The sequence below is a fragment of the Grampus griseus genome (genome assembly GCF_964374135.1).
Source record: "Grampus griseus genome assembly, chromosome: 10".
NCBI lineage: Eukaryota > Metazoa > Chordata > Mammalia > Artiodactyla > Delphinidae > Grampus > Grampus griseus.
In genome coordinates, this window is record NC_139004.1 from 20,162,381 (window position 1) to 20,190,326 (window position 27,946).

Below are 27,946 nucleotides of genomic sequence, written 5' to 3' on the forward strand. Positions count from 1 at the left end.
CTGGAGGGGGAGTGGGGAGGAGAGGGAGGGAAAGGAGGCTGCAGGTGGAAGCAGGGATCAGTGGAGTCATGCAGAGCCACCGGAGAGCTTAAGCAGAGAAGCGATAAGATAATGTTTGGGTTTCTAGAAGATCGCATCAAGATTCTATATGGACAGCTGACTTGGTGAGGCAAGATGGGTCTGTGGGGAGGCTATGGCATGTGGTACAGGAGCAAGATGATGGTGGCTTGGAGTACAGTCATTGCACTGGAGCTGGAGAGAAGTGACTGGATTTAAGAGATGTTTAGATTGGACTGAACTTGGTGAATGACTGAGGTGGGGAGTGACATTGACAATGCCTGGATTTCTGGCTTGAGAAACTGTATGGATGGCCATGACTCATTACTGAGCTCAAACTCTTAGAGGAGGAGCAGATTCTGGAAGAAAGATCACATGCTGAGTTTAAGCTTCGGAGAGACATCCAAGTGGAATTAGAGAGAGAGATCTGATGATCCAAGAATGATCCGGGCTGCACGTGAACTTGGGATGCCTCTGAGATCCATCGAAGTCGTGGAAGAGAATGGAAGGTAGCAGGGAGTGGGGAATGGATATGACCAGGGAGGTGGGTGGACAAACCTGTGGAAAAGAGAATTCCAAGCTTGAGGGCTGTGCCAGTGCTAAGGAGAAATCTTGTTAGGAAACGTTAAGAACTATACACGGGGCTCAGCAACAAAGAGGTGATTGGGACCTCAGTGGAGCTGTGGGGACAGAAGCCAGTTTTGAACAGTAGAGTGAATTTGAGGCAGAAAAATGAAGACATGAGGTGCAGATCCTTTTTTGAGAAGTTGGGCTCAGAGGAAGGAGGGAGTTAGATGGAGCTACAAGAGGGGTGAAGAATCCAGGATACTGATCTAGATCTTGGGATCTCTCTATCTGGATATTTACATATGGAATGGAAGGCATAGTTAGTCACTTAAAGTTCCTGCAAAGGTGGGCAGGATATAATCCAGAGCCCAGGTGAGGGGGTGGGCATTTACCTCCAGCACGGCAGAAGAAGAGGAAGATGAGAGGACAGATGTAGCTGCAGGGGCAGGCAGGTGTGGAGGGTTGGGGTGGGATGGTCAGCGGTACCATTCTGATGAAGTCTGTGTACTCAGTGGCGTAGGAGGGAAGTCGTTTTCCCAGATGCAGGAAGCGAAATCAACTCGTGGGTTAGACCTGTTCTCCAGCTGCACCTGGCAGGCGCCACTGCAAACCTGGAATAGGTGGCTGGGTGGGTTCATCCAGGGTTGAGGGTTTTCTCTGTGGGCGTAATGAAAGGATAGGGCACACAGGCCGAAGGTATTAACAGTGGAGGAATGATTTCAGTGGGGTTTTAGTGGGATGAAGATGGGCTGGGGGGAAGTAGGATGGTCAGTGACCTGGTAGGGTCAGGGGGCAAGTAACAGAGTGGCAGGCCCAGCTGAGGAGAGGGAAAGATGCTGCATGTGCTTCGCTAACTGTAATGTGTATATAAATCACTGGGGGATCTTATTAAACTGCAGATTCTGATGCAGTAGGTCTGGGAGTGGGGCCTCAGATTCTGTATTTCTAACAAGCTCCTAAGTGATGCCAGCCCCTCTGGCCCATGGGTCACAATGAAGGAGAAATGAGAAGGTTGTGGTCAGAGAGTGGGATGCATGAATTCGGAATCGTAGAGCAGATAGACAGCACGGCCCAGGGAATGACTAAGGGGACCAAAAGGTCAAAGAATGAGAAGGCCACCTGATCACTGAGTCTTGCCGATGCATGACAATGATGCTAACACTTACTGTTGGCAGCACTGTTCTAAGCACCTTGTGTATATCCTCACAACAGCCCCCAATGAGGTGTGTATGATGATCCCTTATTTTACAGATGAGAAAGAGAGACACAGGGAGGCCATTCTCCACATCACCCACGCTTGTGAGTGGCAGAGTCAGGATTCAAACTGGGACAGTAAAACTCCAGTACATCTCCGGAGTCTAGTGCCCTTATGTGAATGGATGCATTACTGACCTCTGATCTCAGAAGTTGGAGAGGAGATGGTGTATAGAGACTTTTAGCCAGGTGTTAGCATCATCAGTGAATAAAGTTAGGGTGTCTAAGAGAGTGCTAGTGTTTTTACAAGTTATCTCATTTAATCCTCACAACTGTCATAGAGAGCTTATGCCATACCCATTTTACAGGTAATAAAATTAAGACTCAGAGATTATATAATTGAAGTGGGGGAATTGGCAAGTGAATTCAAATTGGTCTGAGTCGAAAGCCCATTCTTTTTTTTTGAATTTTATTTATTTTTTTATACAGCAGGTTCTTATTATCTATTTTATACATATTAGTATATATGTGTCAATCCCAATCTCCCAATTCATCACACACACACACACACCCGCCCCCCCCCCCGTCACTTTCCCCCCTTGGTGTCCATACGTTTGTTCTCTACATTTGTGTCTCTATTTCTGCCCTGCAGACTGGTTCATCTGTACCATTTTTCTAGGTTCCACATATATGCATTAATACACGATATCCATTTTTCTCTTTCTGACTTCACTCTGTGTGAGTCTCTAGATCCATCTACATCTCTATAAATGACCCAATTTCGTTTCTTTTTCTGGTTGAGTAATATTCCATTGTATATATGTACCACATCTTCTTTATCCACTCACCTGTTGGTGGGCATTTAGGTTGCTTCCATGACTTGGTTATTGTAAACAGTACTGCAATGAACATTGGGGTGCATGTGTCTTTTTTTTTTTTTTTTTTTTTTTGCTGTACGCGGGCCTCTCACTGTTGCGGCCTCTCCCGTTGCGGAGCACAGGCTCTGGATGCGCAGGCTCAGCGGTCATGGCTCACGGGCCCAGCGGCTCCGCGGCATGTGGGATCTTCCCGGACCGCGGCACGAACCCGTGTCCCCTGCATCGGCAGGCGGACTCTCAACCACTGCACCACCAGAGAAGCCCAGCATGTGTCTTTTTTTTTCTAGCATGTGTCTTTTTGAATTATGGTTTTCTCTGGGTATATGCCCAGTAGTAGGATTGCTGGGTCATATGGTAATTCTGTTTTTAGTTTTTTCAGGAACCTCCATACTGTTCTCCATAGTGGCTGTGTCAATTTACATTCCCCACCAACAGTGCGGGAGGGTTCCCTTTTCTCCACACCCTCTCCAGCATTTGTTGTTTGTAGATTTTCTGATGATGCTCATTCTAAATGTGTGAGGTGATACCTCATTGTAGTTTTGATTTGCATTTCTCTAATAATTAGGGATGTAGAGCAGCTTTTTATGTGCTTCTTGGCCATCTGTATGTCTTCTTTGGAGAAATGTCTATTTAGGTCTCCTGCCCATTTTTTTGATTGGGTTGTTTGTTTTTTTAATATTGAGCTGCACGAGCTGTTTATATATGTTGGAGATTAATCCTTTGTCCGTTGATTCATTTGCAAATATTTTCTCACATTCTGAAGGTTGTCTTTTCATCTTGTTTGTAGTTTCCTTTGCTTTGCCAAAGCTTTTAAGTTCTATTAGGTCCCATTTGTCTATTTTTGTTTTTATTTCCATTTCTCTAGGAGGCAGATCAAAAAAGATCTTCCTGTGATTTATGTCAAAGAGTGTTCTTCCTATGTTTTCCTCTAAGAGTTGTATAGTTGTCTGGTCTTACATTTAGGTCTTGAATCCATTTTGAGTTTATTTTTGTGTATGGTGTTAGGGAGTGTTCTAATTTCATTCTTTTACATGTATCTGTCCAGTTTTCCCAGCACCACTTATTGAAGAGACTGTCTTCTCTCCACTGTATATCCTTGCCTCCTTTGTCATAGATTAGTTGACCATAGGTGTGTGGGTTTATCTTTGGGCTTTCTATCTTGTTCCATTGATCTGTTTCTGTGCCAGTACCATATTGTCTTGATTACTGTAGCTTTGTAGTATACTCTGAAGTCAGGGAGTCTGATCCCTCCAGCTCCGTTTTTTTCCCTCAAGACTGCTTTGGCTATTCGGGGTCTTTTGTGTCTCCATACAAATTTTAAGATTTTTTGTTCTAGTTCTGTAAAAAAATGCCACTGGTAATTTGATAAGGATTACATTGAATCTGTAGATTGCTTTGGGTAGTATAGTCATTTTCACAGTATTGATTCTTCCCAACCAAGAACATGGTATATCTATGCATCTGTTTGTGTCATCTTTGATTTCTTTCATCAGTGTCTTGTAGTTTTCTGAGTACAGGTCTTTTACCTCCTTTGGTAGGTTTATTCCTAGGTATTTTATTCTTTTTGTTACAATGGTGAATGGGATTGTTTCCTTAATTTCTCTTTCAGATTTTTCATCATTAGTGTATAGGAATGCCAGAGATGTCTGTGCATTAATTTTGTATCCTGCAACTTCACCAAATTCATTGATTAGCTTTAGTAGTTTTCTGGTGACATCTTTTTCTTTTTAACATCTTTATTGGAGTATAATTGCTTTACAATGGTGTGTTAGTTTCTGCTTTATAACCAAGTGAATCAGCTATACGTATACATATATCCCCATATCTCCTCCCTCTTGCGTCTCCCTTCCACCCTCCCTATCCCACCCCTCTAGGTGGTCACAAAGCACGGAGCTGATCTCTCTGTGCTATGTGACTACTTCCCACTAGCTAGCTATTTTACATTTGGTAGAGTATGTATGTCCATGCCTCTGGTGGCATCTTTAAGATTCTCTATGTATAGTATCACGTCATCTGCAAACAGTGACAGTTTTACTTCTTCTTTTCCAGTTTGTATTCCTTTTATTTCTTTATCTTCTCTGATTGCCGTGGCTAGAACTTCCAAAACTATGTTAATAATAGTGATGAGACTGGACATCCTTGTCTTGTTCCTGATCTAAGAGGAAATGCTTTCAGCTTTTCACCATTGAGAATGATGTTTGCTGTGGGTTTGTCATATATGGCCTTTATTATGTTGAGGTAGGTCCCCTCTGTGCCCACTTTCTGGAGTGCTCTTATCATAAATGAGTGTTGAATTTTGTCTAAAGCTTTTTCTGCATCTATTGAGATGATCATATGGTTTTTCTTCTTCAATTTGTTAATATGGTTTATCACATTGATTGATTTTCATATATTGAAGAATCCTTGCATCCCTGGGATAAATCCCACTTGATAATGGTGTGTGATCCTTTTAATGTGTTGTTGGATTCTGTTTGCTAGTATTTTGTTGAGGATTTTTGTGTCTATATTAATCAGTGATATTGGTCTGTAATTTTCTTTTTTTGTAGTATCTTTGTCTGGTTTTGGTATCACGGTGATGGTGGCCTCATAGAATGAATTTGGGAGTGTTACTTCCTCTGCAATTGTTTGGAAGAGTTTGAGAAGGATGGGTGTTAGCTCGTCTCTAAATGTTTGATAGAATTCACCTGTGAAGCCATCTGGTCGTGAACTTTTGTTTGTTGGAAGATATTTAATCACAGTTTCAATTTCATTACTTGTGATTGGTCTGTTCATATTTTCTATTTCTTCCTGTTCAGTCTTGGAAGGTTATACCTTTCTAAGAATTTGTCCATTTCTTCCAGGTTGTCCATTTTATTGGCATAGAGCTGCTTGTAGTAGTCTCTTATGATGTAAAGCCCATTCTTTCTCTATATCAGGTTTCACTACATCCCCATCCAGACATGGAAATTCTTTTCTAATTCTCAGATAGGCTGTAGTTACCATGGGAATACTCTCCCCCTGCACTGACTCAACCTACATCCTGGAGATGATGTGTCGAGAACGGGATTCAGGGAGGGAGACAGGGCATTTGGGCTTGTCTCTGTCCCTAACTAACAAGTGTGCACATGTCTCTGTAGGTCTCAGTTTTTTATCCCTATAGATCACTTTCAGAGCTGTATTCTTTGAGGCCAGTTACAATGACTTCTTTTTTTTTTTTTTTTTTTTTGCGGTACGTGGGCCTCTCACTGTTGTGGCCTCTCCCGTTGCGGAGCACAGGCTCCGGACGCGCAGGCTCAGCGGCCATGGCTCACGGGCCCAGCCACTCCGCAGCATGTGGGATCTTCCCGGACCGGGGCACGAACCCATGTCCCCTGCATCGGCAGGCGGACTCTCAACCACTGCGCCACCAGGGAAGCCCACAATGACTTCTTTGATATTAATGTGTGCTCTAGGCTTAGCACTTGATAGGTAATCTCCAATTCTTACACAAGGACAAATACTGTCTCCACGTTAGAGGTGTGGATACTGCAGCCTGGAGGTTTAAAGGAACTTGCCTATGACCAGTCTGCTCACAAAATGCCAAAGCTGGGATTTTGTTGTCTCCAAAGCTCATGTTCTTGCCATCCTACCACGCTGCCTCAACCTTCTTATAGCCTCATGGCGGATCATACTTATAGGTGCGGATGGTGCCGTAAACCAGTCTTTATCAAACTCTCAAAATCTGGACCCACAGAAGAAATGCATTTTATATTGATTCTGAGAAGCACCCCCCCATGTGTGCACACAGTCTTGCGCACACACACACGCATGCCTGTGTGCCATGAGCACACTGATATCTCTGAAACAGAAGTTTCATGAAACAATGCTCTGGTTTCTATTTGCAATGCACTTGATTTTCTTTTCACTTCCACTTCAGTCTATTTTATTAATATGCTTGTTAAACTCTCCTGAATTGATTTAACCAGCCACCAGTGGGCTGCAGCCCTCAGTTTGAAAATTATGTGCATACCTGGATTTCTCAATATAATCACTCCAAATCTTTTTTCTCCTTCTCTCCCTGTTTATCGTGGAATGTAATGAAGAATATCTCTCAATCTGATTATTTATGCAACAGTATTAAATCTAAGCCAATTCCCCCTACCATATGCCACCCACACTTCTGCAGAGTGGAGGAATATTTCATAAATTTGCTCTGAGAGCAGGAAAGAAAATGTGAACTTTTTTTCATTTGATGAAAATGATAATTAACAAAAGGTGAAGAATAAGGAAGTGACATTTGTGCCTCCTTGGCTTGAGAAGATGGGGATCTAAGGGCCCCCCTTGTAGGCTGACAAGTTGAAATAGTGTAGGTTGGGGAGGGACCACAGCATGAGAATTGTGATAAAAGATGAGTGAAACTTACTTCATGTTCCAGCTCTGCTGTATAGCTGGTTAACTAATATTACCACTGAACTTGTCCAAGAACATGTGTTTATTGGACTCTTTTATGTGCCAGGTCTTGTTCTGTGTAACTATGTTATCTTAGTGGGCGTATTGTATACATGTTTTTACAGGTGGGGTGATTAAGGCATGGAGAAGCTAAGTAACCTGCCCCAGGTCACACAGCTAGTAGTGAGTGGTCTAGCGGGGGTTCATACCCAGGCTTTCTGCCTCTGGAGCCCGTGGTCTTTGTCATTAAGCCGTAACTGTTACGTGTCTTTCCTTTCAGGTAATTCTCTGTGGTCTTTATTGGGTGCCATGCCCAGGATGGGGTTCTCGCTTCTGGGTTTTGAATCTTGAGAGGAATCATACTTGGAAGAAACATGGCTGAAGTCCATTCACTCCATCAGGGCAGCCAGAAGGGACTCCCCACTAGTTCTTCTCAAATCTGTAGAGTTCATTTCGTTTCTGTCCCTCTTGAGCTCTGGTTTTTAATGAAAAACATTTTTTTAAAAAAAATTTTTATTATGAGAGCTACTCATTTCCTTTAAAACATTTATTTGTGCTTAAATTCCATTGTTTGGAAAAAAAAAAAAAAAGCAAGCCCTGATAAATGCAGACAATTGTTTGACCCTTCCTGGTCTGTTTCCTCATCTATAAAATAAAGGAATTAGATATGCCTATCTCCAGATTGCTTTTAACTTTGTGATTTTTTGCTAGAGTTAGGTTCTGGTAACTCATGGCTTGTTCAAGAAGAGACTGGCTGGCCTTGTGTTAGGGAAGCACGAGGAGTTTTGTTAACTGGGTTAATGTGACCTTTACATTCATGTTGTATTTTTCTGTATTCTTTGAATGACTGTGATTCTACTGTTGGTGAATTCATTTAAACCATAAATATGACAGTGATGACTAGCAGAGGTCCCTTTCCACGTGTGCCCCATGCAGACCCATGAGACCCCAATGCTGAGAGGTCTGGGCAGAAACTCTGCCCCATGTAAGTGCCTTAGCCTGACCTTCCTGGACCTGTGGAGCTGGTTCTAGGTGTTGGGCTCATCTTTACTCTTAGCCTAAGAGGTGGTCCCATTCCAGGGATTATGGTCACGCCATCATTCTGCCTTTAAAAATATGTTATCATCATAGAATCAGTGCATCTGGTTCCAGAGTTTTGTTTTGGCCAGTGCTTTGAAACGAAGATCTGAAATGTTAGTGACATCAAGAAGAATTGATGTTGTTTGGAAGTAGCCACATGTTCATCCGTGGGGAAAAATTAGAAACATTTGTTTTCTTTCATGCTTTGATAAAACCTTACAATTTGCAATGAAAGCACTGCAGGAAGAATGAAGCGATTGTGTCTGACAAGCTGTATGTAAACATTCCATTTCTGCATAATGGCATAAATAACCAGGTGAAAAGAAGTGGATTTACACAGGTGTTAGAGTACAAAGACTTCCCCCGAAACTAGATATCAGAAGACAAAAACCAAACTCCACTGACTTCCTTGCCCCCCTTGTTGAGGGAGCATCTGTCCTTCCGGGGAGCAGGGGCCCAAGAAGGAATTAATTCCTCTCAGCAAATATTTACTGGCGATTTGCCATTCTTGGCAGTCCATGCAAAGCAAAGAGAAGAGGGGTCCTAGAACTGGGACATTTCCACAGTGGGCCTGAGTCATGACCCAGAGTGTAGCAAGGTAAGTTAGACACCTGTTCCAACCCCCTGATTTTACACTTGGGTGAATTGAGGTCCACAGAGACAGTAACTTGCTCAGAGTCAGGTCACTTGGCCAGTTTGAGGCCAAACCCAGGCTAAATCCAATAACTCTGTTCTTAGTGTAATACTATAATGGACATGTATAATATTATTATAATATTGTAATGTAAATAATAACAAACACTAGCACTTTCCGTATATTCTTCTCAGCACTTTACATATGTTCACTTATTGACACACATTAACTTATTTAACCCTCATGGCTCCATGAGGTGTACCTTGTTGCTCCCATTTTACAGAAGAGGAAACTGAGCCACTGAGAAGATTAAGTAGTTTGCCCCAAGTCACACAGATAGTAAATAGTGAAGCTTGGAAGCCCAGGCAACCCGACCCCAGAATTTGTCCTCGAAACCACTATGCAAGGGGTCAGCAAACCTTTACTTTCTGTAAAGGACCAGATAGTAAATATTTTTGGCTTTGTGAGGCATAAAAATCTCTGTTGCATCTGCTCAGCTCTGCCTTCATAGTGTGAAAGCAGCTGGAGATGATCCATTAAACATGGTTGGGGCTGTGTCCCAGTAAAACTTTATTTATAAAAAACAGGTGGGGCTGGATTTGTAGTTTTCAGGACCTGCGCTGGACTATGCTGCCTCCTAGTGTGGTGATCCAGTTTTATAAGGGATTTGGGGCCAGAAATTGCGCTAAAACGATGTGTTATTTTGTATTCCTTTTGGGTGAAGGGTCGTGCTTTGGCCAGAGAGGGTGAAGGTCATCAGAGCTGTGTGCAGTGGGTTGTTACGAGGCTCAGAGCCAGAGGGGCTTTTTATTCTTCCTCAACTTTCTGGGTGACCTTGCACAAGTCCCTTAGCATCTGTCACTCGTAACTCTCCACGGTGGCGCTAACAGTCCTCGCCACCTGCCCCTCTCCCTCCCCAAAGCTTGTGTCTTGGATTAATGAGGTCTGGGGGTTTGGAAGAGGGGAAACGTATTAAATGGCACTCATCATTTAGTTTGCTTGCAAATTAGAGAGCATTTGGGTGGTATAAGACCATTGGTCGAATGTTTGCCATGAAGAGCCCAGTTTTACAGGAAAGGCGTTTTTGGTAACGTTCAGGGGAGAATGTGGATTTAGGGGCCGTGAATTTATGGATTGCCTGTGCAGCAGTAGGCTTTAGGTAATGGAGTCCTATAAGAGGGTGAAACAGATACTTTTGTTTTTAGTAAGTGTGCCATGATAGGGTTCCATGACCGACCTCATTTTGTATCATTTCCATAAGGAAATTTAGGCTTCTCTGCTAAGCTATGAGTCTTAACAGTAGGGAGGATTTTTATAAATGTTTCCAAGTGAAATTTTGAAGTTAAAAGTTGAACCAAGAAGCCTCAAAGGGAACCAGGCTGCTGCTTGCATTTCAATGAAAGGGAGAGGAAATTCATTATAGAGGTTGAAAATGTGGTTTGCATGCTAAGACTCTTCTGGAAGAATGGGCCTCGCAGAGGAGGTGGGAGGGAAGTTCTAGCTTGCCCTTTGTGGTTAAGGTTCCTTGGCTCAGCCCATATACTTCTTCTAATGCCCTCCACACACACCCCCACCCCGAACCCCCGTTTTTTTTAACTCTGCAAGAAAATTCTTCTCCTTCAAGGTTAAAGGTATATATATTGAACTGAAAATGCCAGCCTAGGAGATGTCTCAGAATCGTTGTTTCTGTTTTGCTGTTGTTTGTTTTGTTCTGTTGACAAAAGCCATTATTTAAAAATTCAATAGATGTTAGTCTTACTTTGGGAATCTAAATTTAAGATGCTCTCACACCAATTATTTTGATATATTCAGCAGAGACGTCTGGGTGCTGGGCTAGGGCTTTATCTACATTTGTATTTTACTTAAAACAACAGTATTAGATTAGTCCTGCACAGCAGGATTATTCTTGTTCTACAGGTGAGCAAACTGAGAAGTTAACTAACTCTGTCAGCGTTAAACAGCTAGAAAGCAGCAGAACCAGAATTGGAATCTGTCTTCCTGATTCCAAAACCCCGGCAAAGTAGGGCAACCAAGGGTTCCAGTTTCTGGGAGACAGGATTCTCAGAGCTAAAACTGGAAATGAAGATGTGGTCACCCTGCAAGGAAGACGCTTGCTATCCCTAGCACCAAGGTAGTGCACACTACCGGGAAACACTTCCTGCTAAATCAAAGAGGAGTTTTCCTGCGCGATTTCCCCCCTCACCTGCTAGAAGCCATGTGTGTGTGTGTAAGACCTCCAAGGCCACAAATCCTAGGGCATCTTGGCCCCAAACAGGAAAGCTAGGAGATTGAGTTCTTTGGGGTTCTCAGCATGGATGTGTCCCCATTTATTGGCCCAGTTTGGGTTGATAAAACAAAAAGCACGGGCTTCCCTGGTGGCGCAGCGGTTGAGAGTCCACCTGCCGATGCAGGGGACACGGGTTCGTGCCCCGGTCCGGGAAGATCCCACATGCCGTGGAGCGGCTGGGCCCGTGAGCCGTGGCCGCTGAGCCTGCGCGTCCGGAGACTGTGCTCCGCAACGGGAGAGGCCACAACAGTGAGAGGCCCGTGTACCGCAAAAAAACCCAAAAAACAAAAAGCACAATTCTTGGAATGGTAGCATTCATAGTTTTGCACACTTGCTTCAAAACATTGCTACGCTCTTGTGCTCACAAGTGGGCATGGTGTTGGGAAAGGCTGGGTCAGCATTGGAGAATTTCATCCCTTCGGCTCCATCCCCTTCAAGGCTTTCTAAGAACAGTCCTCATGCCTCTGGAGATCTGAGCTGATCACCAGAAGCGGGGACCCGCCAGCACAAAGCTTGTGCCTTCAAAGCCTGGGTGTGTCTCTTTTCAAACAGATGATTTTGGCCTGTGTCCAACTTCTGAAGGACACTGTGTACCTACGCGGCCTTTAAAACATTTCTAAAGAAAGGGAGTTGGCGTGCAGGGCCACAGATTGTGAGCGCTGTTGTTGCCAGAGTGAAAGCGGAAGTGATCATTAGAACCTCACGTATCTACATATGGTCAAGAGTTTGCTCTTTACTCGAAAGGTGAATCCGTGTGAACACCCTGGGCTTTTTCCCTCTCTTTTAAAAAATATATTGAGCCAGTTAATACCTTGTCAGTGGCCCCTAGCAACCCCCTGGTGACTTTCCAGGAGAGGGCAGATCAAGAGAAGTCAGGTAGGTCACCTGATGCCTCGGCTGCTTGTGGGAGACGTTATTCTCCAAAACGTGACACTTGTAAACGGGCGGAAAGGCCAGCCCGCGCCTCGCGCTGGAGATTGCTGGCGTGTGGCAGTTATGTGGGTGCCTGTTTTGAGATTAGTTTTTAGTAACTAGGTTCACCCAGGGGACCTCGTAATCACTTAATTACTGATGTGCTCGTTGTATAATAATGTCAAAAGGTGTCTTGTCATTTTTATTTCATGGTTTTTTCAAGTTTCTCTGTGACTATGTTCCAAATGAAATACTCTTTGAGAACGCAGAATAATTTCTTCTGTGATGGGTGCCTGTTGTTTTGCAATGGGCATAAATAAGATACAAGCTCTCAGTGATTAGCAGAGAGAAAGCGCTGGGAAATGGGGGCAGAGTCAAGGGGGTGGGGAGCCAGAGGAGGGAAAAGAGAACGAGAAGATGGGTTGGGGCATGGTGGGGATAGCGGAGGCCGTAGCAGAGAGGAGGGTTTGGAGGGAGGGGTGGGGAATGGGCAAGGAGAGACACAGATAAGCTGAGAGATACACGTGTAGAATCAAGTAGACAGATCCAAACAGAGACTCACAGAGATTACCCCGTGATCAGAGAGAGACAGAGACAGACAGACACTGGTCTGGACAGACAGTAGAGACTGGTCCTTGTTCTTACGATATGCAAATATCCATCATCTTATGGATGACCTGTTACCTGTTTGCCTCTTTCTGGCTTTAAAGCTCTATGACTCATCTGTGTTTGCATGTGTGCAGACTATTGAGGAAGCTGGTTCTTGGGCAGGTGAGATTTGAGAGCCCTTATAAGTAATTAGCACAATCTCTGGGGCCAGACCATCTGGGTTCGAATCCCAGCTCTGCCACCTACTTGCTAGGTGACGTGGGCAAGTAATATACTCTCTGTGTGTCTCAGTTTCTTCTTCTTAAAATGAGATTAATAATAGTATCTAGCCCGTAGCCTGCTGTGAGGGTTAAAGGAGATGATGTATGCAAACCTATGAGAACATGGTACCCAACATGTATTGACTGGTATTACTGCTATGCTTGTAAAAGGATCCTGGATGTTGTAGGACCAATTTTCCTTTGAGGGAATGTTCACAGAGCTAAACATATTTTTCTGACTACTGAAGAGGCTGTGTGTTCCTGCCTGGGGCTTTTGGCATTGACCCTTATTGCCGTTTGAGGAGAGAGTGAAAAGGTAATACGCTGGGAATAAGGAGTTGCCTCTTCTAGTCCAGCTCTGGCACAAACTATCTACGAGATGAGTTTCTTTGGATCTGCTCTCAGATTATAAACTCTAAGGGGGTCTTTCACTAGGTGATTGATATTGAGTCCTTTCTGGCATGTGAGTTTTATGATTTGACTCTGTGTAAAGGTTTGGTGGACTTGAGATTCTTGAAAAATCAGGGATTGATCATACAAGCACCCCTGGAAGAAAGAAACGTGTGTGCTGCCATTGTACCATTGACCCTTGAACAACATGAGTTTGAACTGCAGAGATCCACTTTTATGCAGATATTTTTCAGTGGTAAAGACTGTAGTACTGACTAGATGGTCTGTGGTTGGTTGAATCCTCCGATGTGGCCGAACTGGGGGTATGGAGGACCCACTCTAAGTTATATGCAGACTAAGCCCCGAGTTGGTCAAGGATCAACCATAGGTAAAGAGGTGAGGAGTCTGGCTTCCTATAGCCATGCTGGTCATCACGACTGTCAGCATGATTTCCTTCTTTTTCTTTTTTCCTTTTCCCCTGGAGGAGGAGCAGTGTTTGAAAGGATGCCACATCGAGATGTGCTGTGGAATGGAATATTATTCAGCGGTAAAACAATGAAATTGGCAGCAATGTGGATGGACCTAGAGAATATTATGCTTAGTGAAATAAGTCAGACAGAGAAAGACGAATGCTGAATGGTATCACTTAGATGTGGAATCTAAAAAGTAATACAAATGAATGTATATGCAAAACAGAAACCAATTCACAGATATAGAAAGCAAACTTGTGGTTACCAAAGAGGAGAGGGAAGTGGGGAGGGACAAATTAGGGGTATGGGATTAGCAGATACAAATTACTGTATATAAAATAGATAAGCAACAAGTATATACTGTATAGTACAGGGAGTTATACTCACTATCTTGTGATAATCTATAATGGAGTATAATCTGCAAAAATACTGAATCACTATGCTGCACACCTGAAACTAACACAATATTGTGCATCAGCTAAACTTCAGTTAAAAAAAATGTGCTGGGCTTCCCTGGTGGCGCAGTGGTTGAGAGTCCGCCTGCCAATGCAGGGGACGCGGGTTCGTGCCCCAGTCCGGGAAGATCCCACATGCCGTGGAGCGGCTGGGCCCGTGAGCCATGGCCGCTGAGCCTGCGCGACCGGAGCCTGTGCTCCGCAGTGGGAGAGGCCACGGCAGTGAGAGGCCCGCGAACCGCAAAAAAAAAAAAAAAAAAAAAAGTGCTGTGGGACAAGATCTTAGTTCAGAGAAGGCAAATTTTTCATCCTTTAAGATGAGTCCTGATCTTGTAATTTAGTCACAGATAACCTGTTTGCCAGACCTAAGCAAATGAGAACACCGGCCACGCCTGTCTCTGGCCCCCTTTTATCTCCCTTTCTATTACTGTCAGGCCTCTTCTGACTGTCTGATGTTCACCACTGAACCCTGTGTGTCTCACGCAACAAACCTGCCTCTTGCCTTTTCCCCAAAGGCAGCCAAACTCTACTTCCCTGGGTACTGCTGTCTTAGTCAAGGCTTGGCTAGTGTAGATGACTTGAAAAATTTAGCTCTCCGGGCCATTCTTGGATTTGAAAAGAGAATCTTTTAAACTACTGGAATGTTGAGGAAGATACTGTTTGAGCTGGGAGCTTTGTGAATCCCTTCCCAGTCACAGGTGGCCCTGGGCTCTTACCCTTCTACCCCAAATCTAACTGAACTGCCAGGGGCTAGAGACCAGGAGGCAAGATTGGGTTAGAAGGTGTAAAGGTAGCCTAATGGTGAAGAGCATAGGCTTTGGAGTTGACAGACGTGAACCCTACTCCTGCCCTTGGGTTATATCACAGAATCTGTTTATTCATCTGTAAAATGGGGGTAATAATGATAGAGAATATGGTTGTTGGGAAGATTAAATGAATCAGTGTATCCAAGGATGTTTGCCCATTTATGGCCCATAGGGAACACTTGATAAATGGTAGCTACTACTCAGGGCTGGCTTCATGGGCATGTGACCTGTACAGGTGCACGGGGCACTGCTCTCAGAAGGGCCCTACGCTTGGGTAAATGCTTTCTGTCTCTGTCTTTAAAATTCTTCATAATTTTTGAACAAAGGGCCCTGCAGTTTATGTAGCCAGTCCTGCTACTTCTGGGCTGCAGTTGACCTCCACTCACTCATCTGACCCCACTTCTTACACGCCTCTCCCCTCTCCATTGCTTGTTGCTCCCCCCGCCCCATCTCTGAAGGGCCTGAGTAAAAAAAAGTAAGGATCATTCCTTTGGGAAAAGAACTGTGGTTCATGGCCTAAGAATATTCAAATATAGATGTCTTTTGTTGACTCCACTTTTAGAGCACATCACCTCTAAAGTCAAGTAGCAAAAATGAACCCAGGTGAAAAAGGATCCCCTGAATAACTGTGATTGAAGGCATCTGGGTGGAAAGTCTTCAATGGGCTGTGCCCCTCCCTCTCTGCCTTCCCTTTGCTTGTTATCAGACTCTCCCAGCCAGTGTTGGGCTACCTCTCTTTACCATCTGTCTCGTAAAGGGTCCTGACTTGAGTTATTCCCAATAGCAGTGACCTCTGATTATTCAAAGAAGAGTTATCTAGAAAATATACTGTTTCTGTTTAGAGTTGGGAGCCTAAAGAGAGGCACAGAGCAGGCTACAGGCACACCCATGGCCTCACCTTCTGTGTGTGAATGAACACGATGAGCCCTGGCCTGAATCTGGATAAATCCTGTAGCAACTTGGGCCTCAGTGGCCTTGACTTATGATTTCTCAAGTCGTGTTCAAATCTAGCATTCTTAGACTAGCACATACGTATTAATTTGTTAAATATTAACTTAGTGACAAGCAAGTTGTTTGGAAAATCAAAGACAGGTCTCCCATCAGAACTTGAGAAGTGCTGGAGTCCGCCTTCTTCATTGCAAAGGCCCCCGAGGCCTGCCCGGACCTCCGGGTTGCAGAGCGGCACGTTTAGAGATTAAGGTTGGTAGACTGGGATCTCTGCTCCAGGTAGGAACTAGGAGTTCAGCCTAGTTCCAGCCCCTTTGTATTCACAAGGGCCCCTGCTGGGCAAGAGGTGCCTATAGGCATATGGGACCCCATGGGCTATCTGTATGTTCTTAGCTGAGAGCTGGAATTGGTAAATGTTCTGTCTAGGACTGAGAGAGGCATAGCTGAGGAGCAAAGTCGGGGTTGACTTCTTGGGAGAGTAGCCTGTTTTGCTGCCTGTGTGTCATGTAAATGTTATCAGTCAGTGGACAGAGAACAGGAGGCAAGAGGGCAAACGTGGGTGGCGGTTGTAATTTGGAAAGTGTGAATGAGTACTTGGCTTCTTCATTAAGTTTGCTGTTGATATAGTGAGGCTCCTCCTATGGATAAGATATCTGTATTTTAATATCTCAGACACCTGTCTTACTCAACTGGCGTAATCTGTGGCTTCTTTGGGCTGCTGACTGGTTGCTCGTCTTGAGATTTCGCAGGTGATTTGCTTGATACGGCCCTTCATACAGTGATTCTTAGAGTACAGCTAGTAATCCGACAAGGCCAACAAGCTGTCCCAGGTCACTTATTCTTCTTACATGTCAGGAACCAAGCCTCTCGAGGCTTCAGTATCATTAAAGTCCTGCGGGTCACACCAAAGCCCACCAGCTCACTTTTCGGTACTTATACTGATGCGGCTGCTTCTGTCTTACAGGTGCTTACATCATGCCGAGCCTTCCTTGTCACAGCACGAATCCCCACCAAGGTAAGTGTTGATGAGTTTCCTCCTTCCAACACACACACACACACACACACACACACACACACACACACACACACACACACACACACACTGCAAAACGCACTCGCTTCTCAGTTGCGTACGCTTATGAATTAGGCCAATGTGTCCAGAGTTCTCTTTGCACAACCATATTTTCCTTCCTTCTCCCTAGAAAGCACCTAACCATTTCCTCCTTTGTTCCCTCTCCATGTTAAAGGCATCCCAAGAAAAGTGGCGAAGCATTTCATGTTCCATATCCCCGAGGCTTGTGGATTTCAGTTATTTTTCTCTCTCAACTGGGGCAGGGTTTACACTTTCTTCAAGTCTAGTTCTTATTTCTTTGGGTCCAGTAATGGCCCATTTTTCTAAGGCTTTGACACGTGGGAAATAACCTTCATAACTCTACAGAGTGCATTACCGGGAACGTAGCCACCTAGCCCTCTTTCATGGGCAGACTCTGGTGTTGCCTATGAAAAATAACACGGTGCCACTTGGTTCCTTAAAAGATCTAACATTTTCCATAAGATGTCCTTCGTTATAGGGTGCAAATTAACATTTGAACTGATAGCTCATGAATTAGGCATCATAATTGCTTCTTTTATTTTCTTTATGGTAACAGAAAGGTGTTGACTGATTTTATAGGATATGAACTCACCTGCCCACAAACCCAGGAAAATGGGGAAGGTTTGGGAGGCGCTTTCAGCCTTGCTCCTATGTTTGCGCTGCAGTGTTATTTGCTCATTTTCTCAGTCCTTTCTTCTTAAAATTCAACATGTAGCCACTGTCTTGTGAATACCTACTTATGTGCTGGACACGGTGCTGTAATGCAGTGGACTTGGTAGGACTGACAAACTAATGATTTGCATGATTTTTGTTGAACTTTGAGAAGTTACCAACCCACTTTTTTTGCTAGTCAAAGGCCATACTGCCTTTTTTCTTTCTGATCATACAAATGCTAAATTTTATAAAGTTTCTCCGAGGAATGAGGCTTTGTATTATCCCACCCCTTTTGATAATATAAAGTGAGTCTTTATGTTTATAATGTGTTATAAGTGAAATCAGTCATTATATAAATGGTGTTGGACTAAATTACCTATATGCTAAAGTACCTGAAGGCAGGATATGAGGAAGTGTTAACCATTATCCCGCTGGTGAAAAAGTAATTGTGGAAGGAAATTTTATGGGCTTGAGAAAATAGTCAAGCAGCCTATTGAGTAGAAGGCTCCTGAAAGATATGTTTACCCTAATTAAAAATGTTTTGACACAGCAGAAGGTGTATTACCTCTTGGGAAGTCATCTGCCTCCCTTCTGTTGCCCCCTCCTTGCTCTGCCCCTGAGGGAAGGCCCAGCTTTACCCCAAGATGTATATAACATCTCACATCGGCCTGGCTAGGGTAGTTTGGACATTGGTGCTGATTTCTGATACTGTCAGCATCACAAATAAAGGCAGATCTTCTTCCAAAGTGACCTGCCTGCAGAAGGCTGGTTTTCATGTGTCACAGTGCACCTTGGCTAAGAAGCAGAACCGGTGTCAATGACATTTTTCTGGGGAAATAATTATATTCAGAACAGTAGTGTACAACAGCCCCGATTTTCACATAGGTTTCTTCTCTTTTCTCTGGGGGCTGATTAATTAAACATTTTCTTCTTTTGTCCTTTTATTGTTAAATGTACCACATACGCAGTCAAATGCACAAAATAGAAATGTATATCACCGTGATTAATTGCAAAGCAGATACCTCTGCAGTCACACGCAGATGAAGAAGTAGAACTTTGCCATTCCCTCCAGAAGGGGGGAGGAGGGGGGCGGGTGATTGTCAAATCAGGGAGGGGTCTACAGAGAAGCTGGACTGCAGGATCAGCCTGCGTCAACCAGGCAGATAAAGGGGTCTCCTGCTGGTCAGAGGTTTAGCAGTTTGCAAGAGCACAGTGTGTTTGGGGAGCTGAGATGTGGGCCCAGAACTGAGTAGGAGGCTGTGGAGGGAGGGAAATTGGTCAGAAAGATGGGCAGTCATGACATGGGTTGCTTCATGTGGAACAGCTGGAGTTCCCGAAGGAGCATCACATAATCACATTTAGATTCGCTCTGTTGCCTCTTGGGTGGGGACTGTCTTGCTGAGGGTAGAGGTGGGCCTTGGATGATTCCTTCCCCTTATCTAACTGATCACTTGTATCTGTGGTTCTCTCTCTCTCTCTCTCTTTTTTTTTTTTTTTTTTGCGGTACGCGGGCCTGTCACTGTTGTGGCCTCTCCCGTTGCGGAGCACAGGCTCCGGACGCGCAGGCTCAGTGGCCATGGCTCACGGGCCCAGCCGCTCCACGGCATGTGGGATCTTCCCAGACCGGGGCACGAACCCGCATCTCCTGCATCGGCAGGCGGACTCTCAACCACTGCGCCACCAGGGAAGCCCTGTGGTTCTCTCTTAAAGATGTCCTCAGGTCTTCCTGCAGCCTGCCTGTGTCTCAGCTTCCTAACTAGTCCCCCTGCCCCCTCCTGCCCAGTGACATTCTTTAAACTGTCTTCCGGGTGGGCTGGAGTCAGGAGGGTCAGTGGTGGGAGCTGAGAACAAAGGCCTGTTAAAAAGAGCCATGGGTGAGATTAGAGAGAATGGCTTGAACCTTGCTGTGATGTCGGTCAGTGTGTCCCCATATCTCCCCTCCTCACCATTGATAAGAACCAGGGCTCTGATGAATCGCGTGCTCAGCCTGGCCCCTTACTCATCCCTGAAACTGCAGGGTCTACTTCTCGTTTCTGTCTTGCCCTTGTTCTTTGAATGCCTCTATGCTTTGGCAAATTCTTCTTCTGCTGCCTGGATTTCCCTTTTCACTCCTTCTTTCTTTGACACACTTGAAGTCATTCTTCAGGGCCTAGCTGGAATGTCTCAGTGCTTTCCTGGTTCCCTGGCACTTCGCTTATTCCAGGGACAGCACTGAGGTGCAGCAGAAGCATCCTACCTGACCTCCAACTAACCTCCCCCAGCCAAACTGACCAAAGCTGCCCATGCTAGTCCTGATACACTGACTGATGCCAGCTGCATCTTCAGAGCTGCTAGGTTATAAGAGACTGTAGCTGTTTACACCTGTTCCCACCAGTTGTATGAGATGCCCACCAAGGGTCAGTGGTTTGCTTCCAAACCTATTCATAGCAGTTATAATTACAGTAGTAAATTGTTAAAAAGATATTTTACATATCAATGAAATAGGCTGCAAAAGGAGAGAGTATCTGTGAAATACTGAATGTTGGTAAAATAATTCACTTTAAAAAATTACTGTCTTGTTAAGGACCGAACAACTGTTAAAGGCTGGGGGGTTGGGGAACATAATAATCTAGAGAACTTATGCCCTCACATTGCTTTCCCAGTGTCTTCAAGCTCTCACTCCATTTTAAAGAGCTTCAGTTGGAAGTTGTGTGTCCTGCATTTACGGGTGTGGTCCACAGAGGAAATGCCACTGGAGGGCCAGACAATGGGACTTGACTCAAAGAAGAAAATTTGGCATTATGTCCAAGGCTAGCAGATGAAAATGTTTATAAGTTTTAATTTGAAATAAATGAAGGTAGAGAGGTACTGTTTTTAGAGAATGATTCCCTGCTTGAAATGACTTTTCAAAATCCACCGAGTATAGATCTTGATAATGATAAGTAAGAAGACGTCCACTCTAATGGAATGTTTGAAATGTGCCCCCTATGCTGCATGTAACCATGGGAGGACTAGATAAATGTCTCATTCCTCTTTCCAGTCCTGGCACACAGTGGGCCTTCCATAAATTCTACTGGTTGGCTGTGTGAATGACGAAAGAATGAATTATCTTTCTACCTCCAGCCCTCATCACCATCCTGGGGATTCAGGGGTTCTCTGTTCTAAAATTTATCTGACCAAATGTGTAAAGGTACAACATAGCACCAGCAGGCAGAACTAAGGGTCCTATGGGTTTGGTTCTGAATGGGTTCTTTTTCCATTACATTGCTAGTTTTTTTTTTAAAATAAATTTATTTATTTATTTTTGGCTGCATTGGGCCTTCGTTGCTGCACATGGGCTTTCTCTAGTTGCGGCGAGCAGGCTTCTCATTGCGGTGGCTTCTCTTATTGCAGAGCATGGGCTCTAGGCGCGTGGGCTTCAGTAGTTGTGGCACGTGGGCTCAGTAGTTGTGGCTCGCGGGCTCTAGAGCACAGGCTCAGTAGTTGCAGCGCACGGGCTTAGTTGCTCCATGGCATGTGGGATCTTCCCGGACCAGGGCTCGAACCCGTGTCCCTTGCATTGGCAGGCGGATTCTTAACCACCGCGCCACCAGGGAAGTCCCCACATTTCTAGTTTTAAGACGAGAGGGTAAAATAAACTGATCCAACTCAGTTCTTCATTGTCTTTAGTACCAGGCCCTGTGACTGTTTGTACTGAGATGAGAGACTGAAAAACTGGGAGAAAGATTAGTGGCTGTTTTCCAGGAAAAATAGGCAAAGAGTGTGAGACTAGAGGTATTTTGAAGAAAAAGAAATGCTGATTACAGGAGAAGTGAGGAAGGGACACTTGTTATTAAAATGGAAAGGAAATAAATCATCATTTATGTATATACACAGAGAGAGAGAGAAGACTTTAACTATGTGTGTTTCATTGAAACACAGATTAAAATTCCTAAATATTGTATTCTTTTAAATCCATTCAAAATATGAACTCTAATGAAAGACAGTGGAAGGAAAGATGACTCCAGTAAGTGGTCAGAGGGTAACCCAAAGAGGTAAAGGTTTAGAGAGAAGGGAAAACAAACATTGTCTCTATCCTGATCTGATTTGCTGAAGCAACATCTTGAAATAAGAGAAAAAAAAGTCTATTTAGATGACTCCCTTCATCTATTCATTTCTCAGTAAATAAATACTGGAGTAGAAGTACAGAAACTTTCCATTGGGTTTGTCCTTGGATGAAATTTAAAAAGTCAGACTTGGAGTTTCCTTTCAGCCCTTTGGGAAAGTGAATAATGCTTTTCCTGAAATATGCTAGATCAAGGTCATGTTGTATTGAATGTATGGAGATATTAAACCAGCCTACCTTCAGAAAATGCCCAATGTTTTGTTTGCACTGGACTGTTTCTAATTGTAGCATTTTTACTTTGAATTATAGGTTTTAAAACCCTCATTACAGGTCTTTATTTCCCCCTCCTCCCTCAATTGCAGCTCGAGGTAACCTTCAGCTACCTGGAGATTCACGGTGTCCTGTGCAGCAAGCCAACTCAGGTGGGTGTGAATAACCTGTTTGTCATTACTGCAAGGTCAGAACCTTTCTTGAGTTTCTGACACCAGCTAATACCTTCTATTTGGTTCACTATTGAAAGTTTCTTGAGATAATGTGGAAAAACAAGGTAAGGGAAAATGGAAGTTTCTGCATGAGAGACTGAACAGGGGCTAGGTGGGAGGGGACCGGGAATTTGTGATAAGGGAAACACGTTCTCCATAACTCAATTTGAAAAGAACAATTAGCTCTTACGTTACCTGGCCATGTAAACATGAGAGTACTGTTCCTTAGAGATGTTGTACAAGTTACAGCAGTAACATTTCATAGCTATTCTACAGTAATCTGTAAGATCTTTCTGGGAATAGAGTGATAAGTGAATCTTTTGGTATTAATAAAATGTAGATTTTTAACAACAGCATTATTGAACTATAAGTAACGGGCAGCCAACTAAAGTGTACAGTTTGATAAGTTTTGACATGCAGACCCTTGAAACCATTACCACAGTCAAGATGCTGAATATACTCATTACCTCAAGGTTTTCTCAGGCATCTTAGTAAACATTCCTTCTTGCCTCCTCATTCGTAATCATCTACAGGCATCTACTCTCAGCACTATAGATTAGTTTGCATTTTCTAAAAATTCATATGAATGGAATCATACAGTATGTGTACTATTGTCTGCCTTCTTTTAGCCAGTGTAATTAATTTGAGACTGATGAATTTTGTTGCATGTCTCAATACCTCATTCCTTTTTATTGCTGAGTAGTGTTCCATTGTATGACTATATCACACTTTGTTTATCCATCACCCACTGATGGACATTTGTGTTGTTTCCAGTTTTTGGCCGACAAGCAAAGGTGCAATGAACATTTATTTACAAATCTTTGATTGGACATTGGCTTTTATTTCCTGTGGGTAAATATCTAGGAGTGGAGTGGCTGAATTGTATGTATGTATATAGTGTAAATATGTATGTAAACTTTTTAAGAAGCAACTAAATTGTTTTCCGAAGTGGTTGTACCACTTTACGTTGCCACCAACATTGTGTAAGAGTTCCAGTTCCTCCACGTCCTCCCAACGCTGGTATGGTCAGCGTTTTAATTTTTAGCCATTTTAATAAATTTGTAGTGCTTTCTCATTTGTAGTTTTAATTTGCATTTCCCTAATGATTAAAGATGTGTGGAGCATCTTTTTATCTGCTTATCTGCTGTCATATATCTTTTTGGTTCAAGTGTCAGTTCAAATTTTTTGCCATTTAAAAAATTGAGTTGTTTTCTTATTAAGAGTTCTTTATATATTCTGAATACAAACCCTTTATCATATATGTGATTTGTACATATTTTCGCTCAGTCTGTGGCTTCTTTTTTCATTTTCTTTACAGTGCTTTTCAAAGAGTGGAAGTTTTAAATTTTGATGAAGTTCAATTTATCAGTATTTTCTTTTATGGATCATGCTGGTATCATAGTGAATAAATCCTTGATTAACCTAAGGTCACAGATGTTCTATGTCTTCTAGGAGTTTTATAGCTCTGAGTTATACATTTAGGTCTATGATCCATTTTGAGGTAATTTTTGTGTATAAAGCAATATGTGGATCAGTTTTTTTTCCCCATTATGTATAGTATTTTTACTTGTTCAAGTACCATTTGTTTGAAAGACTGTCATTTCCCCAGTGAACTGGCTTTCGCTTTTGTTGAAGATCAGTTGTTCACATAAATGTTGGTCTATTTCTGGACTCTGGTCCCTTTAATCCTGTCCCTTTGGTCTATTTGTCTATCCTTATGCTGCTCTCACACTGTCTTGATTACTGAGGCTGTTATAGTAAGACTTGAAATCAGATAGTGTGAGTCCTCTAACTTTGTTCTTTTTCAAAGTTGTTTTAGTGATTCTAGGTTCTTTGCAATTCCATATGAATTTTACAAAAAGGCCTGCTGAGATTTTCATTGGGATTATATTAAATCTATAAATCAGTTTGGGACGAATTGACATCTTTTTTTTAAAATTTTTTTTGCGGTACGCGGGCCTCTCACTGCTGTGGCCTCTCCCGTTGTGGAGCACAGGCTCCGGACGCGCAGGCTCAGCGGCCATGGCTCATGGGCCTAGCCGCTCTGCGGCATGTGGTATCTTCCTGGACCGGGGCACGAACCCGTGTCCCCTGCATTGGCAGGCAGACTCTCAACCACTGCGCCACCAAGGAAGCCCAGAACAGATACTCTTGATTTACTTCTATCTTTGAGAGAAAGCATCATTCTTTTTCCATTAAGTGTGATTTTAGCTGTTGGTTTTTATAGATGCCCTTTATCTGGTTGAGGAAGTTCTCTTTTATTCTTAGTTTGCTGAAAGTTTGTATTAGGAATTATTGTTATATACGATTATTGTGTGCTTTTCTTTTCTTTTGTTAATATGGTAAATTTTATTAATTTTTCAAATATTAAATCAACCTTTCATTCCTGAGATTAACCCCACTTGGTTCTGATGTATTGCTCATTTTATATATTGTTGGGATTTCATTTTTTAAAATTTCGTGAAGGAACTTTGCAACTATGTTAATGAGACTTATTGGCTGTAATTCTCTCTTTCTCTCTTTTAAAATGTTTTAATCTGCTTTCTGTATTAGAGCAATCATGGTATCATGGAATGACTTGGGAATTAGTCCCCCCTCTTCAATTGTTTTTAGAAAATTCTGTGTAGTGTTGGTGTTAATTCTTCTTTAAATGTTTGGTTGAATTTCCAGTGAAGTCATCTGGGCCTGGAGTTGTCTCTTAGGGAAGGTTTTTAACTACAAATTCAGTTTCTTTAATAGATATGGATACATTCATATTTTTTTTCTTGAGTGAGCTTTGGTAGTTTGTGTCTCCTAAGAAATTTATACATTTCATCTCAGTTGTCATATTTATTGGTATAAAGTTGTTCATAGTATCCACTTGTTATCCTTTAAATATCTGTAGACTGTCATTCCTGATATTGATAATTTGGTTCTTCTCTGTTTTCTTTTCCATGTCAGTCTGGCTAGAGGTTTATCAATTCTTTTGATCTTCTCAAAGAACTTGCTTTTCAGTTGCATTAGTTTTTCTCTATTGATTTCATTGATTGTTTTCTATTTCAGTGATTCTTACTCTGACCTTTTTATTTCCTTCCTTCTACTTATGTTTTTTTTTGTTTTTAAAACTCTAAAGAAAATGTGTGTGTGTGTGTGTGTGTGTGAGAGAGAGAGAGAGAGAGAGAGAGTGTGTGTGTGTGTAGTTTGCTGATAGCATTCGTAAAAGAAATTGTCAAAATCATCACTTTATGTTGATTGAGATTACATACAAATCCTTGGAACTTTTCCATAGTTCATCTTAGAGCAATGTTTTATCCTATGTTTATCATTCTCCAAGAACTGGCGTTTGGAAGAAAAATTACAGCACCATATATTTGCCCAAATGGGCAAACATATGCAGGAGTGAGTGATAACTCATGAATGATGACATAACCAGGGCCTTCTTGATGGTCTTAATTCAGGAATGTTTATGTTTATGATTTTGGGGTTGGGATGGGAATAGAAGGGCGCTATTGAAATGCCAGTGCCAAGGTTATATTCAGAATATAATTAGACTGTGGTATTTAATTATGAGAAAGGATGTTGATATAGCAAGACTAATTTTCCCATGTGGCTGCTGAAACTGCTCTTACTACACTTGTGGTGCTGTCTGTTCAATATGTCCAGCATTCAGAGGAACTGGGTGTAAAGCAATCCACCTTAGTCCCATGGAGCTGTTCTGTGGTTTTAAGTACCACAAAAATAGCTCTACAACATGACCTCAGTTTGACTTTGTCCCATGGTACGGACCTTGGGAATGAAATTACTATATAGTGAAACAGTGGTACTACTTCACAGAGGAGCTAGCAATCCAGACACTTGGAATACGAGTCACTTAGTGGTATTCAAAATTTGATGTTTCAAAATTGCCTATGGTGCTTTTTAAAAATACTCATACCTCAACTATTGGGTTTAAGACAGGCTACAAGGATGTATTGTACTACATGGGAAATATAGCCAATATTTTTAATAACTATAAATGGAATGTAACCTTTAAAAATTGAATAAAAAATCAAAAAGATACTGATACATCCAGCAGCTCTACCCCATCCCGCTGCCACACACACACACACTTTCTCACTCTCTCACTCACACACACACACACACACACACACACACACACACTCTCTCTCTCTCTCTCTCATGACAGTTAGGCTTCGATATGTCTGGGGTGGGCATTTGATTCTGTTGTGTTCCAGAGGTTGAGAGTGAATAACCTGTGTAACCTCAGGACCCTTGCTGTCTCTGGTTTTGATTTTCTCTGATGTGAAATCATAAGGATGATCGTGTCTGCCTGTGGCACTTGCAGTCTAGCCTCGATTAGAACATTTTTTTTCTGATGTTCTCTGGGGTTTATTAACTTCTCTGTCATTGCTATTTTTATCATTATTTCATTACAGTTTGTAAATTCCAATAAAATGCCAGGGGGTACAAACAATTCATGGTATATGAGTGAGAGTGAGTGAATGTGTTGTTGAGTTTGTGAAGTGTGATTTTACTGTTGCTCTTTTCCTCTTTCTTGTGAAAATGGGGGAGACCTTCATCTTACTTTACAAGTCTCCTTGCCATCACACTTTCTGGTGTTCAAGTTCTCTTGCTGTCACAGTCAATAAATAGAGACCAAAAGTTGTATAGTTTTATAGTTATAGAATTTTTGGACCTTTTTTTGTACAACTGAAGTACCTGCTAAATTTTTTTTTTTTAATTATAAGTTAATTATTTGCTACGTCATAGAACGATTTTGGTAAACCACCCCTGGCTGTTTTTGTTAGAAGAAAGAGAAACACTTTACAGATCTGTTGGCTGGGGTTTAGTAAAAAGTGCTTTTCTTGGACTTCCCTGGTGGCGCAGTTGTTAAGAATCTACCTGCCAATGCAGGGGATAGTGGTTCGATCCCTGGTCCGGGAAGATCCCACATGCCGTGGAGCAACTAAGCCCATGCGCCACAACTACCGAGCCTGCGCTCTAGAGCCCGTGAGCCACAACTACTGAGCTCACGCACCTCAACTACTGAAGCCCCTGCACTGTAGGGCCCACATGCTGCAACTACTGAGACTGCGTGCTGCAGCTACTGAAGCCCGCGGGCCTAGAGCCCATGCTCTGCAACAAGAGAAGCCACCGCAAGCAGAAGCCCACGCACCGCAACAAAGAGTAGGTCCCGCTTGCCGTAACTAGAGAAAGCCGGTGCGCAGCAACGAAGACCCAACGCAGCCGCCCCCCACCCCCCAAAAAAAACACAAAACTTAAAGGTTAGTTAGGTGGTTCTACCTTAAAACAAGAGGCAGAGTGGGCTTGGAAACTTGAGTCTTAAATAGGATACTAGGGCTTATATTGCTATTATTTTAAATGTGTATTGGTTGTCATGAATTATGTTCTGCTAGGTGTCTAAGCAAAAATTGTTTCAAACATTCTATTTTTCCCCAGCTGAAATAGGAGGAAAGAGATATTTGAGAGGGAGTTCTTTTTCCTGATGAAATGATTTACTGTGTTGGTCTCACCTCTATCACTTTGTTGTAATGCTTTACATTATGCAAAGGTGGTGACACATTATGCAGGGCTGGATGAATGCTTTTATGTGAAGTTGAATTTTAAAGGCCTCATTTCTTCCCACCTGTCACCTTTTCTTCTTCCGTGTCATTCTATTCAATCCTGTGCAATTAAGGA

General features: G+C 42.9%; 1 protein-coding gene across 1 annotated transcript in view; it reads left to right on the forward strand.

Annotated features, from left to right (window-relative positions):
* The window catches only part of CARMIL1 (capping protein regulator and myosin 1 linker 1), a gene marked incomplete at its 5' end in the record, with an annotated part of 315,787 nt that overhangs the window by 104,358 nt on the left and 183,483 nt on the right, over positions 1-27,946 (forward strand). Inside the window, 2 exons of the mRNA XM_082664795.1 lie at positions 16,919-16,969; positions 22,148-22,207. Coding sequence (XP_082520921.1) covers positions 16,919-16,969; positions 22,148-22,207 — 111 coding nt within the window. The remainder of the gene's footprint in view (positions 1-16,918; positions 16,970-22,147; positions 22,208-27,946) is intronic.